Below are 17,983 nucleotides of genomic sequence, written 5' to 3'. Positions count from 1 at the left end.
ACTAGCTTTCACTCGCGGCTCTGTCCGCGTGGAATTAAAAAAAAAAAAACAAAAGTGAGTAGACTACGCGTTCTTCCAAACTATCATTTACATTGTGAATCATCGAAATCCGTTTAGGCTACAAACTCTAACAAACATCCATCCATTCATCCATTTAAACTTTCGCATTTATAATATTAGTTAGATGGTTAGATTTATATGTACTAGTTTTCGCCCGCATTTCCGTCCGCGTAGTATTAAAAAAAACAAAAGTGAGTAGCTTACGTGTTCTTCCAGACTATTCTCTACATTTATACCAAATTTCATCGAAATCCGTTGTCGTTAAGGCTACAAATTCTAACAAACATTCATATAGATGTTGTTAGAGTTTAACTTAACGACTGGATAAATGGATGGCCTCCATCCATCTATAGTTTCTCAGTTTTACTATTAGTATGAAGTATGGTTGCAAAAGGTTTGGCAACCTTATTAACTTCATTATGATTATCATTAAAGTCTATCAGAACATATCAATTTATATCTTATCAATACGATATGGTAATGCGAAGTGCTCAGTGCAAGTTCTGACTTCGTTTATTTCACTGCCGTCGTAGTCTCTATTCTTTTCGTAAAGAATGAAAGAGATAGCAATATGATTTTGTACTACAGTCGATATACACAGTTTCTTTGAAAGAGTTGCAACAATATTATTACAGGGTAACTGTAATTAACACGCGAGTGGTTGTGTTACGGTCTTTGTGAAGTCATAGTGCGTATAAGAGGTAAACAATATATTATTATTTAGTAATTTTTAGCCTATCACCGTTTAAAACAAAACACAAACGATTCTTACTCTTTCTGGAACTAATTAGAGTGTTGCAGAATTTCTCTCTGGGGAAACTCTAATCACAAGCAATTCATCTAATATAGACTAGAATAGACTCATGTCTATATTCGAATTCAATGGAAAAAAATATATATTTCTATTTTATTGGATGTCAGTAATTTATATTGGAACGTTTTAGTATTTAAATTAATGATGCAAACATATTGGACTATACTAATATTATAAAGAGGAAAGATTTGTACTATTGTATGTATTTAATTTACGTAAAATCTATTGGGCCGATTTTAAAAATTCTTTCACCATTAGAAAGGTAATTTATCTGAGAGTAACATAGGTTATATTTTTTAATATCACGCGGGCGAAGTCACGAGCAACAGCTAGTTTAAAAGTCTTTGATTACAGAGTTATGAATAATTTTAGATCACTTCGTAATAATTATGAATACGACTTAATAATTATGAATACGGTAATCCGTATATTAATTTTTCGTCCTATTTAGAATTTCATAATATACAAAAAACGTATAGTCATGCTTAAAAGTGTTTTTTTTAATACTAGTGGCCTAATTCTGCTTCAAAGGATAAGACTTACGTTAGATCTTTTTTCTGTCAATAGTCACTTTTCCTAGTAATGTCCCTTCTGTTAGTATAAATGTTATATAATCTGTTGCGTCTTTTAATCCGTTACTTAACTTGGCAGAACTTAATAACCTAAGGGTACCCTTAAAGATTTAAATATGTTAAAAATAATCACTTTCAACTAACCAGGTTATAAAATCAATTAGATTTGTATGTTAGATTGTAAATATTAATTAAGATATCTTACATTTTAGGTATCAATACAATGCTAAAATATATCAGATAGCCGAATTGGCGAAAAATGGCGAAGTTCATAAAATCCTTCTTTCAAACACCATCCGATAAAAGGAGGAACTCTCAATATGGTGAAGAAGATGGTACTTTAACGCCACCTCTCGGCGGAAGACGGAAGCTCTCTATATCCAGGTCTGGTAGAATGAAACAGAGTAATAAAAAGAGACATTCTATATCTTTAGACTTGTATGGCGAGGTGAGCATATTTTGAAATTTTATTCCATGTTTAGTTTAAAAAAAATATACAGACGAATTGACAACCTCTTTATATTGGGAAGTCAGTCAATAAGATAATTGTTTATTTATAAACACTCATAAACACAAACTTTAGTGCTACTGAAATTAAAACAATAGTACAAAAGTTATTTTAAGGTCATTCTAGCATTAATTTTCATTTGGCTTTATTTTCGATGGGTCCAATTTATCTAATAAATTCTGGAAAAGTCTGTAAGTAAAGGCTCTTTACAATTACATTTTCTAGCATTAAAGGAAAGACGTAATATTTCTAAATTCAATTTGTTATTTGTTAAGGACGATAGTAAATATCAATAAAATAATAAAGCATAAAACATAATTTAATATTATAAAACTGCATTACTTTTATTGGCCGCATAAAACATTTATCAATACAAGCCGATAAATTAACAATGCAATTTGCACATAATAGTTATCTTCGTCAGTATACAATATTTATAATCTTGATAACTAAGTAAATATACTAAGATTGTGTCAAGTTGAACATAAAATACATAGAATTGTTACATTAATACGTAAAACGGAACGTTGAAGCATTTGGAAGGAAATTTAAAATTAAAATTAAAATTAAATTAAAATTTTATAACATAAGGAGACAAACGAGCAAGCGGCCTCCTGAATTCACCGAAACGGAAAACGACCATTGCCATAAACATCCGCAATTGCAGATGCGTTGCCTATCCTTAATTAACGGAGGAGACGCACATAAAGAGGACATTTTCCCTTCCTATGCGTCTCCTCCACCGCCAAATCCACTTTTCATTCTCATCCTTTCATATTAAGAAAAGGATGGAAAGGGAAAGGGACTAAAATTAGGCCTCCAGCACCACACTCATCAGTCGAAACGCGGAATTGCTTCCACTTCACGCCTGTTTTCTGTGTGGTCGTGGTATTGCTGGGGGCGAGCAGGCCCATTCGTGCGAAGATGTTAAAGCGGGCTCTACCATTGTTATTTCAACAAGATCCGTTTAACAGTTTAGTCTACAAAGTAAACATCCATCTAAACTTTCGCTATTTTATACAAATCTTTGATTCAACTATCGTTTGTTCTGCTGCCAAACCAACTGTTTAGTTGCACAACTAAATATCTAGTAATGTGCACACCTCCTTGTAACTCATAGGAATCAAAGCGAGACCAAACAGTTCTGCGATAGTTAACTCAAAAGTGTGCGCGTACTCTTAATGTTATATTTTTTTAGAATCTCCAGTCTTCAGAAAAGATAAAGACAGTGGAATACCATGTCAATGCGCCAGTGAATCAGTCAGTTAAAAATGATCTCAAACACGATGACAAAGTAGAGAGGCGACACAGTATGGAAGTGCGGACGCCGGAGGAAGAAATAGATATAGCATTCAATGTCATCGATAAGACATAAGATATCTTGATAAGAATTGTATAACAAACAAAGACATTTAAGAAATACATAGAATAGTCATAGGAAACATTTTTCACCGGTAATTTCTCTATAAGGTACTATGTCAGTAAATGACATGTTATAAAACATTTAAAAAAATTAAAATAAGCTTCATCATCATCATCCACTTGCCCTTATCCCTTACGGAGGGTCGGCACAGTATGTGCTGCTCCATACATCTCTATCAGCCGTCATATCTGAATCCACTCCTTTCTTAAGCATAACCTCTTTCACACAATCCATCTATACTTTCTTCGGTCTTCCTCTTCCTTTGTAGCCATCCACATTCATTCTTAACACTTTCTTTTCTACCAATTAATTTATTAGCTGTTCCCGTGCGGTTTGATCCGCATGAAACTATAAAAACTGTATTTTATTGTTCACATTTGTCAAATTTTCAATTGAAAAAATTACCGTTACCATAATAATCTTGCTTCCATAATGTTGGCAGCTTGTAGTTTATGGTCTCTTTCCCAGATGAAGATTTTTTACAATTTATTTAGTTTAATGGCGTGAAAACATATAGCCATCATCATAAGTGTAGGGCTTTTTATTACTAAAAGAATTATTCAAAAATATGCTGTAATTGCTGACATCTTATGCAACAAAGAAGTGTGTGTTTACGCTTTATTAATTAATATAGAAGTATAGATTATAGTAATTACAATTTTTCAATAAACTATCAGATAATTGTAAATTTGTAAATGTTATAATAGGTGAACTAAAGTGTATACGAAACTCGCCAAAAGCAAAGAAAACCTTACTGAATCGTTTTGGTACAACATTTTGTAACTACACAGTTATACTCAGGGTTTTTATAAATAAAATCTTGTACGTTTAACTTACTAATAATAATATTATTATTCATCTACGACTATACAATCTCATTACAATTGAGATTGAAATATAGTCAAATAAATGCAAAAAACTAAAAATACACTATCTATATTTATACTAATATAATAAAGCGTAAACACACTACTTATGTCGGATATCAGCAATTACAGTTTTTTGGAATAAATATTTTTTAATATAAAGCCCTACACACACGACATGCTTTAAGCTATATATATTCACGCTATTAAACTTAGGAGTAAATAAATTTAGGAGTAAAGAAAAAACCTTCATGTGGGAAAGGGACAACAAGTACCAGCTGACAACATCTAGGAAGCAAGGTTGCCATGGTAACGGTAATTTTTATCAAATATCAAAGGCCTTTTTTTGTGACTGAATGGCCACTGTTTGCCTTGATGAGGCATTTACAGATTCACCAGGCTTGAGGTGGTCGAGCGCAGATGGCGCTTAGCCTAAACCTCGTTTATGAGTAACTAGGCTCGAGGGCTCCCTCAGGAGCCTCGGCACGAGCCGTTACTTCTTTGTTATCATTTGTACATTTGAATTTCGACATTTACAGTTGAGTATTTGACAAATGTAAACAATAAAATAAAGTTTTTATAATTTCATGCCTTGAAGGCTAACGGGAACAACATAGTGAGATATAATAGCAAAGACCTTCATTTTTATTTAACTTAGATTATTTTTTTATTAATAAGGCATTTGTGATGTAGTTATTAATTTAATTTTTAAGCTGGTTTGGATGTTTTCTTGTACGTCTTTTATTGACTTAAGTAGATTGTAAATATTTAATAATAAGAAAATATAAGTTCTTTAAAAATGCTGTTATTTCATTTTAAAACCATACTACAATTAGTTACATATAGTTAGATAAAACTAGTTGTTGCACACGTATTCGTCCGTCCTAAATATAGCCTATGTTACTCATTTTTAATGATAAAATAATTTTTGGAATCGGCTTCGTTTCTGAGTTATTTCAATACATACAAAAATACAAATCTTTCCTCTTTATCATTTGAATCGCAGATTAATATGAAAAGATAATACATCACAGATATCAACAATTTTACCGACGTTAAAACAAAAAGGCAGTAGATTTAAATAAAAGATTAAAAATACACACAAAGTAATGTTAGATAAATTTTTCAAATTTAATCAGTATAAAACCAATTTAACGGTATTTTACAGTGGTAGTGCCCGCTTTAACATGTTAGCAGTGCAGGGCTCGCCCCCAGTAATACCACGACCACACAGACAGGCGTCAAATGGAAGTAATTAAGTAAACAATGAAAGTGTAATTAATGAATTAAAAAATTATAATCTATACTATTATAAGAAAGCGTAAACACACTTCTGTGTTGCCTAAGATGTCAGCAATTACAGCATATTTTTGAATAACTCTTTTTAAATAAAAGCCCTACACTTACGTCACGCTTTAGGCTATATATTTTCATATTAAACTTAGGGGGTAAATATTTTGGATAAAAAGCCTAATGTGGGAAAGAGACCATAAGTTGCTGCCAACATCAAGAAAGAGAGATTGCTAAGGTTTGTCATGTCACTTTGACATTTGCTATTGATAATTTGACAAATGTAAACAATAAAATAAAATTTTCATACTTTCATGCGGATGAAGCCGCACGGGAACAACTAGTTACTTAATATTTACAAACCCGTTATATTTCTTGTCAAACTTTCATCTTCCTCTTTTTAGGCTTGATAGGAAGAGGTCCTCCGATTTTAAACACGGTACTGGAAATAAAAACAAATAGAATTAAATAAAATTTTGACACTAGTAAGGAGCTGTACCAAACTATGCTGTATATCTTTGCCAAATTTCGTCCACATCATCATCATCACCAGCTCACTATACGTCCCCACCGAGGGGCTCGGAGCCTACCCTAATAAGTGGTGACTAGGCCATAGTCAACCACGCTGCACTGCGGGTTGACTTCACACATATCTTTGAATTTCTTCTCCGATATGTGCAGGTTGCATCACGATGTTTTCCTTCACCGTAAGAACGTCGGGTAAATTATGTACATATGAAAATTCGAAAAGTCGAAAATCACATTGGTACAGCGGGATTCGAACCCAAGACCTGTAGATTACAAGTCAAGTGCTTAAACCACTGAGCCACCGACGCTCTACTCGTCCACATACATACAGCAATTTATGCAATAAACTCTAACAAACATCCATCCATCTAAACTTTCACATCTAAATATTATAAAGAGGAGAGAGTTATATTTTTGCATGAATTCAAATAACTTAAAATTTACTGGGCCGACTTCAAACTTTTTTTTTTTATAATCCGCCAAAATGGCGAAGCGATCGCTGCCCATAGACGTTCGGAATAGCGGATGCGTTGCCTACCCTTAATCGACAGAGGAGACGCACATAAAGATTTTCTCTATCTATACGTCTCCACCGTCAAATCCACGTTGCCTTTCCATCCTATTCTTATAAGAAAAAGGGTGGGAAGGAAAAGGGACTAAAGTTGGGACTCTGGCACCACACTCATCAGACTGTATGTGGTATTTCTCCAATGTGACTCCTGTCTTGTGTGGTCGTGGTATTATTAGGGACTAGCCCTATAGTCCGAAAATGTTAAAGCGGGTTCTACCATTGTTATACCATTAGAATTTGAATTTCATCATTAGAAACCTACATTATAACATCTTCGCACTGCAGGGCCGGCTCGCCCGGTGTTATACCACAACCACACAGAAAACAGGCGTGAAGTGGAAGCAATTCCGCGTTTCGTCTGACGAGTGTGGTGCCGGAGGCATAATTTTTATCCCTTTCCCTTTCCACCCTTTTCTTGAGAGGAAAATATGGGAAGGAAAAGTGGATTTGACGGCGGAGGAGACGCATAGGAAGGGTAAACGTCCTCTTTATGTGCGTCTCCTCCGCCGTCAAGGGTAGCGAATACTGCAATTGCGGATGTTTATGGGCAGCGGTCGCTTTCTATTTCTGTGGATTCAGGTGGCCGCTTGCTCGTTTGCCAACTTATATCATAAAAAAAAATTACCGCCGTGTAACATAGGCCTTATTTTTAAATTTTACGCAGACGACGTCGCGAGCAACAGCTAGTTTATAATATTAGTAAGATTAAAATAATACTTACTGACATGTTGTGCAGATCGGACTGAACTTGCAGAAAACTGAAATAAAACATAAAAATCAATTAATACAAATCAACAGTAACATATTTAAGGAATTACACATACACATAAGATAGTAACCAGCATACCAGTAACTGGAACAATGAATTTTAAAATGTCAGTTAAATGTCAACGAGATTCTAAGAAACTAGCTTTCGCCCGCGACTCCGTCCACGCGAAATGAAAAAAAAAAAAGGTTAGTACTCTATGTCTTAGCAACGGATACCTAATTGTAAAAATGTATGTTTTTAAGTAATAAACAATTTATTCATTTATTTATTTGTTTATTTATTTATGTGTTCTTTCAGCCTATCCTCTACATCTATACCAAATTTAATCGAAATCCGTGCAGAAGTTTAGGCTATAAACTCTAACAAACAACCATCCATGTAAACTTTCGCATTTTTAATATTAGTAAGAAGTTATATGTCTATAAAGGTACAGTCGCGGAATTATGCGGTGTTTAGAAAAAAAATGCCTTGTACATTACGAGACAAACTCAGCCTCTTCCTAAAAATAACTAATTAGATAGCTGTGAGTGCAAACGAAGGGATAATAAAAGAAACTAGCCATATATCATGAACCGACATTTTTTTCATACAAATACATTTCTAAGCAGCGTTGCATCGATTTTTATTCCGCGTCTCATTTCTCATTTCAAATGTTCAAACTTTTTTAGCTTATAAGGTGTAAACACCTATTATCCCGGACATACCTACCAGAAATGATTTATGATGACAGTTACTGGCATGATAGTATTCCAGTAGCTGGAATGTATATTCCAGTGATATAATGCATGTACTTACCACTCAAACAAACAGAGCAAACGTATCCGATAGTTAGTAGTTCTCTATGGCAGAAGCAAGCCGCGCGGTAGTCCACTCTACCTCGCCCCGGCAACACTAGCTCGTTACGTTCTGAAGCTTCCGGGAGGAATACCCACTGGAATACCAAGAAAATATAACATACTAGCTTTCGCTCGCTTTCTTACAAGATTTAAAAAAAAACTAGGTTTTTTTTATAACATAATGTGGCAAACGAGCAAGCGGCCAACTGAAACCACCAAAATGGCGAAGCGACCGCTACCCATAGACATCCGCAGTTGCAGATGCGTTGCCTACCCTAATCCGCCGGAGGAAGAGACGCACATAAAGAGGATATTTCCCCTTCCTATGCATCACTTCTTCCCATCCTCCTCTTAAAATAAAAGGCATTCTCCTTAAATTAGGCCTCCGGCACCACACTCATCGGACGAAACACGGAATTACTTCCATTTGACGCCTGTGTGGTCGTGGTATAACTGGGGGCGAGCCCTGCACTGCTAACATGTTAAAGCAGGCTCTACCACTGTTAAAAGGTTAAGTACTCTATAATATGTTCTTCCAGACTATCCTTACATCTATGAAAAATTTCATCTAAATCCATTCAGCAGTCTAAACGTCTAAGAAACATCAATCTATCTAAACTTTTGCATTTATAACATTAGTAAAAAATTAAAATTACATTTCTCATTTTATTTGAATAATGAAGATTAAATATCAAACATGTCTATCAATTTTATATAATTTAAAAATTAAATCAATATAACATTTAATAAAAAGAACATATTTTGGGACTATATAAAGTAAATTGTAGTAAAACATGGATAAAAATTGCCTATATTAGGTTTCAGATCTGTATTTTATTAGAAATATTTAGAAATGAGCTGTTGCCCGCGACTTCGTCCGCGTGGTATTAGAAAACATACGAACTATAAATAACAAAAAGCTACGTATCCCTCGGGATCTGGACACCTCGGGGATGAAGCTTATCCCATGTGTACTCTAGACTTTGTTTTATATCTGTGCCAAATTTCAATAAGATATGTTGAACCATTGCAGAATGATCGAGTAAACATTAAAAAACTATATTAATGAATCCCACGGGAACCGTTACTTATCCCGGGATAAAAAGTAGCCTATGTGTATATCCAGACTATGCTCTAAACCTGTGCTAAATTTCATGGAGATCCGTTCAGCCGTTTAGGCTACAAACGCTAACAAACATCCATCCATCCATCCATCCATACATCCATCTAAATTTTCGCATTTATAATATTAGTAAGATTTAGAAATTTTTAGTAAAAAACATACATTATTTGTTTTTCATGTCACTAAGACACTGCGAACAAAGCTGATTGTACAAGAGAAACTAAATAATTGCATTACAACTATATTTACCAATAAATACTGCAGTAATCCTTCAAGAGAGGGCACTTTGAGGTACAGACCTCCCGTAATATCACAGCCTTGCTGCAACAGACTTAAGTGCTTGTCCAGAGAACATACATCTATTAGAACTTGCTGTTTCTGAAATTAAATACCAAAATTTGTTAAAAAAAAATCTATTACACTCAGGGGAGAAATTTACAATACCTGTCATGATGTATAGATCTGAATGTTGGGCAGTAAAAAAGACGGATGAAAGGAGACTATATTTGACAGAAGTGAGAATGTCAAGATAGATATGTGGGGTAACTTGAATGGATAAAATACCAAATGAGTATATTAGAGGAAGTTTGATATAGTTAGTGACAAACTAAATTGACATAAAAAGGAAGGAAGGAACTAAATTGAAAAATAGAAAAGCAAAATTGCCATGGTTACTTAAATTCTCAGCCAATAGCAATGGCCTTAATTGTAATTTAAATGGGATACAAGTAATAAAATAAAATTGATGGATGAAGCCATATGGAATCAGCTAGTATTAAATATTGTGATTTGTATTTTTGTATGTATGAAAGTGATCCCAAATGACTGAGCTAATTTTAAAAAGTCCTTCAACATTCGAAAGGTAATTTGTCTGTGAGTAACATAGGCTATATTTTTAAATTACACAGGCGAAGTTGCGAGCTACAGCTAGTATCAAATACGGGTAAAATACATTATCCTTCTAAATCCGACACAATTTTAAAATAGCAGTGACTATATGATTAGGAAGATTATAATCTGGTGAAGTTTACAATTTGACGGCAATATTTACACTCACCTGTGCTGTGAAGAATACATTCATATAATTAATGTACTGTGCTGCGGTGTCCGAGCTGCCTGTTACTATCAGAATACGACTGCTCATACGCAGACCGGGTGTTGCCTCACGACGCATCTGTAATACAATCGAATCAGAACATTACCAACAAAAATTGTAATTTTAACAATAACATAACAACAAACTGTGTTCTACTTTTGCCACTTAAGTGTAAGTCGGCTCTGAAAATATTCAACATCTCAAATTGAACTGTGGTTCAACAACTAAATTCAATTTAACATAATCTTTACTAATATTTTAAAGAGGAAAGATTTGTATTATTGTACATATTGAAATAACTCAAAAACTACTGGGCCAATTTTATAAATACTTTCACCATTAAAAATAATATTATTACCGAGTAAATAGGGTATATTTTTAATTTATGTGGACAAAGTCGCGAACAACAGTTAGGTAACATAAAATTGATGTTTGACAATGGTCAAAAATTTACAAACTCTCTAGTTTCAACTATATTTTGGTCAAAAACTGTGCCAAAACCAAAGCTTCAGTTGTTAATGTCAACAAGGTACCAATTGAACTGATCTGCAAATCAGTATAGTGATCTGTTTCACACATGAACAGTGGTCTGATCTATGGCTCATCTGATTTAGTTGATTTACTTATGTTTAGTACCGAGGGGCTCAATGGTGACCTGGCCAAAGTCACCTTAGTCTAGTGTGTCTTATAGTTGTTTAAACAAGTAAATCTCTTTTTTAATTAAATTAATATGGACAACATATGTAATAGTCCTACCCTAGATATGAAGCAAAGTGCCATAGCAAGAGCTCCAGCCAGCAAAGATTCTCCAGGTTTGTCTTCTTGAGGCTGACTTTTTATCAAATTCACCAGTCTATAAAAAATGAGAAAAACACCATAAGTACCACATTTCAGGAATAACTTAAAGTAACTTGTTGAAACATTGCTTTTCACAAGCTTTGTCAAAAGCTGGCCAGACTATGGAATTAGAACCTCGATAACTCAAACCTTGGTAACTTAAAAACCACTATAACTTCAAAAAATAACATGTTCCCTTCCCATCAGAGCCCAAAACCTCTACAACATAGACCCTTGATAACTTAAATCCTCTAAAACTTAAAGTATTTTGTGTTTCCCTTGGACTTTAACTTATCGAGCTTCTACTGTATTTAAAACCTCTGCTTACCTCATTTTTATAGTCTTTTCTACTAATGTAAATAATTCATACTGTCCGTCTATCTGTCTAACATCCAGTGGCTTTCCCGGAGATGGATACAGGTATTCACTGAAACATTAAGACATTTTTGTGTACATATTTTAAAGTAAGTAATAATTTATTTACATTACAACACACATTATGACTGTATTGTTTGATGAATTTTAACACATGTTACTATTAAATCAATAAGTCCTCCAATGTGACAAACTAAACTCTAAGTGCTACACAATTAAGGTATATTGACAAGCTATCTAACACATTTTCTACCAAAACATTAAAATTTCCAGTAATTATACTTAGAATTCCTATACCAATGTACCTTTTATGAAAGTGACATCCAATAACTCCGAGTAAATTCCTTGATTTCTGCATCAAATGTGAGTTAGCAAATGCAATAACGGCATCTAAACAACCAGTTAAAACCTTCGGGTCTTCAGTGATATATCGTTGATTTGGATTAGTGTCCACTATTATCACTAATAAACTGCTATCCGACGGACCTGAAAACATTTTAAGAATAATGTAACATTTAAATTCATTCAACAAATAGCTTAAAAACGGTTATGTTCAACTTACCGTCATCATCCTGCATTTTATCAGCCATTTTGTTCTAACAAAACAAAACTTTTGTAGTGTGTTTATTTCGCGGTAATAATATTTGCAGTCAAAGATAATCCACTTTATTTAGTTTTGAAAATGGAGTTTTTGAATGTTTTGGTTTCGCTAGTTTGGCGTTTAGGTGGTTGACTTTGACTTTGGCAGTTAGGTTAGAGTCTTGACACTTTCATCGCAGTATTGATATAAGAAAAAAATTATCCGGAAATAAAATCTGTTCATGTTTTTCATAATTAGTTAAGTTATAACGTACACATAACAATTACATATAAACCCTACACCACAATAGTGAATTTATAATACATTTTGATGTAAGTATCGTTTTTTAATTGATATTTTTAAAACTCGTTACAATAAATATTTGACTAAACGTAATTAAAAACTTTGATTATAGATAAAAACAGGCTTTTGTTTCAATTAAGCTTAACGTTTCGGGTTGCAATGAATGGGTTTATCTTTATTTTCAAATCAAACAGCCGTCTGTACTTCGAAGACAGATGTCATGATGCTACTGATTCCTATTTGTCAAGAAGTGAGTGAAGTTCTACTTGCTCACTTGCCCACGCGATGCATTCCGTACGATCAAGACAAGGTTTACTAAACTATGATTAATTAATTTACATTCTTAGGTTGAAAGCATATCAATAATTCAAATAAATGTGCTTATTTTTTACTAAGTTTAATTTGTTATTGATAGATGGCGTTAGCTGTAAGAATTATGAAAAATAGAATCCCATATCATATAGCTATAGCGTATATAACTAGTTACAAAAGTAATGAATTGGCTTAAACATAACGTAAAAGTTCTGTTATAAGGATTCGGTGTAGTTTTATTTAGTACGCAATTATTAAGAGATGATTTGCGGACATATTAACTAAACAAATAAAAGTTAATAGTTGAATAATAGTGTAAAAAGCTGTGGTCTTAAAAGAATAAACCTTTCATTTAGTGAGTTTTTAGATAAGCCAAGAGTGAGCATATTTTAATAAACCAATAAGATTGTCAAACACATCGTTAAGTTAGCAGGGTATAAAATTGCCAGCCCGGACGAAACGATGTTGTTCGGTACAGATCGTATGCGGTCATACGAACATAATTTTGAATTTCGCGCCCTGAGTTTAGTGCGGGTAACCGCGCCTATTTTATTTCTCCCTTACGGGCGGGTAGATGGAGAAACCCTCTCTACTACGGACGGGCGTGGGGCCTGAGGAGAGGGGTGCGGAAAAAGTTGGAATCGAGCAGCCAAGCGTGTCGGTCGGGTGAAGACGTGTGCGGATTAAAGTTGAAAGTGGTTGCGCGGTTGTTTCGGTTAATTCGGTTTCGCGTTCAAAATCCTTACGGTGCATATGGTTGCATCTTAAGGCAGCACCGCTGGGTCTATAGACTTGACAGAACCAAACTTTGACTCGATTGACACTGACTGAGACTAGGCACCTGCAGGAGGTGAGGCAAATCATTGAGCTGGTAAGTACCATTTCCCCTCAGTTTACAATATTATGCCCTCCGGTGCATTCGTAGTCCAAGCGTAGGTTGTGCCGCGGGACTCAAACCCGTTTGTACGGCACAGATGTTCTTAACCCTCGTATTATTTTTGATAAATACAACAACGTGTCAATACAAGTGTCAAGGAGTGAAACAGACACAAAAATCAGGCGCCATACTTCGAATTTGAAATCAGATCATTAGCTTGATTTACATATATCTGTATCAGCGAACGTAAGACGGGGAGGCTTATTATTGTATCCAAATTGTATTCGAGATGACAGCTCGGCGATATGGCGCCGAACTTATGTCATCTGTCAAAATATATGTTAACAGTACGAGTGGAAGCGATGAGAGGCCGCGATACCGTAACATGAATAATATTATACATTTGACAGCGACGCTTGTCATTTTGTCATTTTACGACATTGTTTATACACCGGTTAATAATACATCATTTGAATGCGTTGGTGGTCTGGATAGAGGTAAAAAGTAACCCAGTTTTTGTTACGGGAATACATAACGGACAGCTGCAGCAAATAAATACTATCATTTACGTATTTCTTCAATTATTTGTTATTAGTTACAGATAGTATTATTCCACTGAACGACTATGTAAGAGACTGCTATTAAGTCATGGCTGCATTAGTGGATATTGTTTATTGCTACAATAGAAACAGCAGTCTATATAAGGTGTTTAAACTTTTAAACAATTCGATAACAAAACCCACTATTCAATACATCATAATGAATATAAAAATGTAATTAAAATTAATTTTATTTAATGAAAAGTTTCGATAATTGAATGAGGTTTTATGAGGACATTGTTTACAAGACTTCGTGCCGCGCGCCGGCGACGCTACATTAGCGCGCGCTTTCGAAAATCGAACTGCGCAAAGAAAGAAAAAAGGGCGGGAACGAAATAATTATGCACGTTCCGTTTCGTAATGGGTGTCGCGCTACCGTTTTCATTTAGGCTATCTACACACGGATTTTTTTTTAATTAATACGCGAAGACTGAAATTTAATAACAAATTCTGTAAGTCAAATTCAACAGCTATCACTACCCGAGAAGCAGTTGAAGTAAAAATTGTGTTCGAGGAAAATAGATTTCCCATAGATTTATTAATATTTTTCAGGGATCTATACTAATGTTAAAAAAAGGAAAGATTTATATTTTTGTATGAACTGAACCTGCCCAAAAACTACTTGGCCGATTACAAAAATTTTTACACTTTTAAAAAGTAACGTTGTCAGTGAGTAAAATAGGCTATGTTTTTTTATTATTTTCTTATTTCACTCGGGCGAAGTCCCGAGCAACAGCTTATTTTTTATTTGTAACTTTTTATTTCTGTTTACAGAAAATACTGTACAAATGTTATTTCTCCGTTTCTCATACGTTGGAACAATAAATGTGAAGCTAGCCTTATTAGGTCGCTTGTTCACAGAATTTAATTACGGGCAAAGCGCGGCCGGATTAGCGAGGCTGGCTGATGGCGTTCCGTTTTGTTAATAACAGCAATAATGGATGACGCCTGCGCACCTCACTGCAACACAACCCTATAAAGTAAGCTTAAAAACACCTTAGTTCTTATTTAGAAACTTTTTAGCAGCTAAAAATGATAATATAGTAAGAATTAACGTAATTGCGTAAAACAAGCTTGTAGTGACATTTCCAATAAACCTTACATTTTGATACTGGCTTCCGCCCGCGACTCCGTCCGTGTGTATAAAAAAAACAAAAGTGAATAGCTTATGTGTTCTTCCAGACTATTCTCTACATCTATGGCAAATTTCATCGAGATCTGCTCACCCGTTGAGGCTACAAACACTAGCAAACATCCCACCATCCAACAATCAAAACGTTTGCATTTATAATGTTAGTAAGATTTCCTTTTTGCATTGCGAGACTAAATAGTTGTGCGATAGGTTAGTCAAAGGTGTCCGCGCGCTTTAACATAGCTGATTCTTTGATGGAAAAATCAAAGCTGTGAAATACAATAATATAAAAGCTACGTATGTTCACTCCAATACATTGGTTGAAAGATTGTTGAGCAATAAACTATGAAAAAAAAACAAACTCGTTTAACCGTCGATAAATTTTCAATAACACAATGAATAAATACCTACTTTCACATCTCTATCCGCAGTGTAATTGGTCTTGTAAATACACTAACGATCTGCTATATGAAAAAACAAACTATCAATATTAATAATGCAATAACGAGGTCTCGAAAACAAATTGTCTAAGCGATAGGACCGGTACAACAAACAAAACAAGAACATAAACCTTAATAAGAGCCGAAGACCATGAGATGGTCACAAAAGAAACAGATAATCCCCTCCCCTTCCTATTCCCTTACCTCGACTCTCTATTGTTTTTTTATCACGTCAATATCTCGGCCAAATTTTCAATATTGGAATGCCTCGATTCGCCAATAAGAAACGGGGGAGAATTGATTTATTGTCCAATTAGCGTCGGTCAGGTGTGCCAACTGCCATGATAACATCGGCCCGCTTGCCTCGGACTAGTCTAGAGACGTTACACCAGTTCTCTGAATGTCATCGATTGTAACCAAATATCGATTTGGTATCGATTTAAGTCTTATACGGTTGGATCTTAACAATTGCAAGACAATTATAATGTACAGATTAAAAATTAAATTAATTATTGTTTATATTATAAAGTCTTTTAATCAGAATGAACTCTGAATACTCTATTAAAGAATAAACAATAATAATTTTCCTTTAATTGTATCGATATAATTCATGTACTCGTATGTTACACACAACCCTAACTGTTACGATTTCTTTTGGCGCTTCCAGTTTAAATGGCATATTGGAATTGAAAAAAGACCTTTACACCGTGCTACCAGCTTGCTTCGAAGTTGAATTTGAAATTCTGATCGTTCACGACCAGGGTTTGCTTGAGTAGAAATCAATTTGAATTAATTAGTAAAAGCTAATTTTTTTGTCATAGGAACTTTAATTTGATGAAAATCGTTCTTGATTCGTTAAATATGTTTAGTTATTAATTTTTAATGTCGATAAGAATTGTTTTTTTGTTTTCACCTGAACTTGAAACATGAAATATATGCTATACCAAATCTCTTAACATGAAATACCTCTTAACAATTATCTTAAAACATGACTTTAGGCTCCGAGCCCCGGTAGGGACGTATAATGAAGCTGGTGGTGATGATGATGATGATGATGATGATGATGATGACGACGACGACGATGATGATGATGATGATATTATTTTATCTTTGAAAGTATAAAGAGAAGTTATACTTTCAAAGTTGATATGTTTCTGTAGTGTTAATGAAAGCCCATACCCATAAAGTGATAACACATTTTAGGGTTAAGTAAATATTAGTGCATTTAACGATAGCGGAGATTGTCTTGCGATCAATTAAGACGTGAGACAAGACGAGGATTGTCCCACTTGACGGCGACAGGGATAGCAAACATATCGAATAACATTCTACTAAAATTGCACAGTAATAATGAAATCGGTTTTCGATTATACTGGACTAGCTGTTCCCATGCGACTTTATCGGCATGAAATTGTGAAAATTTTATTTGATTGTTTACATTTGTCAAATTATCAATTGCAAATGTCAAAATGACATGACATGACAAACCTTAGCAATCTTGCTTCTTTGATGTTGGCAGCAACTTATGGTCTCTTTCCCACATTAGGGTTTTTATCCAAAATATTTACCCCCTAAGTTTAATGTCGTGAAAATATATAGCCTAAAGCGTGACGTAGGGCTTTGTATTAAAAAAAGAATTATTCTATTCTATTCTATTATATTTCTTGTTTATGGCTCTCCCACAGCGGATTGGGCCAGTGTCAAGTAAAGTTATTCAAAAATATGCTGTAATTGCTGGCATCTTAGGAGGTGTGTGTTTACGCTTTATTATAAAAGTATAGATAGAGATTACAGAAAAGATAAAACTGTCGAATCTTCATTTAACTGATAATGAGTTATTTAAATTCGTTAATAAAATACTGCAAATGTCAAATTGCAATTTACTGTCAAGTTTCTGGCAAGATTTGGTGATATTCAGAACTTTTAAATTATCGTTTTCTTTATGATTTTATCACCTTTAAAGTTATTTGATTAAAAAGAGCCTTCGATTCAATCAATTTCTTATCCTTTTAAAGAAATGAATATCTTTACTTATTTGCCTTTCTATGAAGCGCTATAAATATTTTACAACA

The 17,983-nt window shown here is 34.1% G+C and overlaps 2 protein-coding genes across 2 annotated transcripts; one reads left to right on the top strand and one right to left on the bottom strand.

The window, feature by feature from the left end:
* Positions 1 to 298: 298 nt before the first annotated feature.
* LOC106102948 lies at positions 299 to 3,518 on the top strand. The gene is made up of 3 exons (XM_013282570.1): positions 299 to 761; positions 1,659 to 1,894; positions 3,153 to 3,518. The coding sequence occupies exons 2-3, from the start codon at positions 1,706 to 1,708 to the stop codon at positions 3,327 to 3,329; spliced, it is 366 nt and encodes a 121-aa protein (XP_013138024.1). The 5' UTR covers positions 299 to 761; positions 1,659 to 1,705; the 3' UTR covers positions 3,330 to 3,518.
* A 2,304-nt stretch (positions 3,519 to 5,822) lies between these two features.
* On the bottom strand, positions 5,823 to 12,407 carry LOC106102949 (general transcription factor IIH subunit 3). Its single transcript, XM_013282571.1, has 9 exons — positions 12,231 to 12,407; positions 11,974 to 12,154; positions 11,622 to 11,720; positions 11,213 to 11,309; positions 10,418 to 10,534; positions 9,610 to 9,738; positions 8,197 to 8,332; positions 7,354 to 7,390; positions 5,823 to 5,975 (listed from the first exon to the last, which is right to left on the bottom strand). Exons 1-9 carry the CDS (start codon positions 12,256 to 12,258, stop codon positions 5,912 to 5,914), a joined length of 888 nt encoding a protein of 295 aa, XP_013138025.1. The 5' UTR covers positions 12,259 to 12,407; the 3' UTR covers positions 5,823 to 5,911.
* Between the last annotated feature and the right edge of the window lie 5,576 nt (positions 12,408 to 17,983).

This window comes from Papilio polytes, unplaced genomic scaffold, assembly GCF_000836215.1.
Source record: "Papilio polytes unplaced genomic scaffold, Ppol_1.0 DF823890.1, whole genome shotgun sequence".
Taxonomy (NCBI): domain Eukaryota; kingdom Metazoa; phylum Arthropoda; class Insecta; order Lepidoptera; family Papilionidae; genus Papilio; species Papilio polytes.
This window is presented reverse-complemented; position numbering and strand designations above follow the sequence as displayed.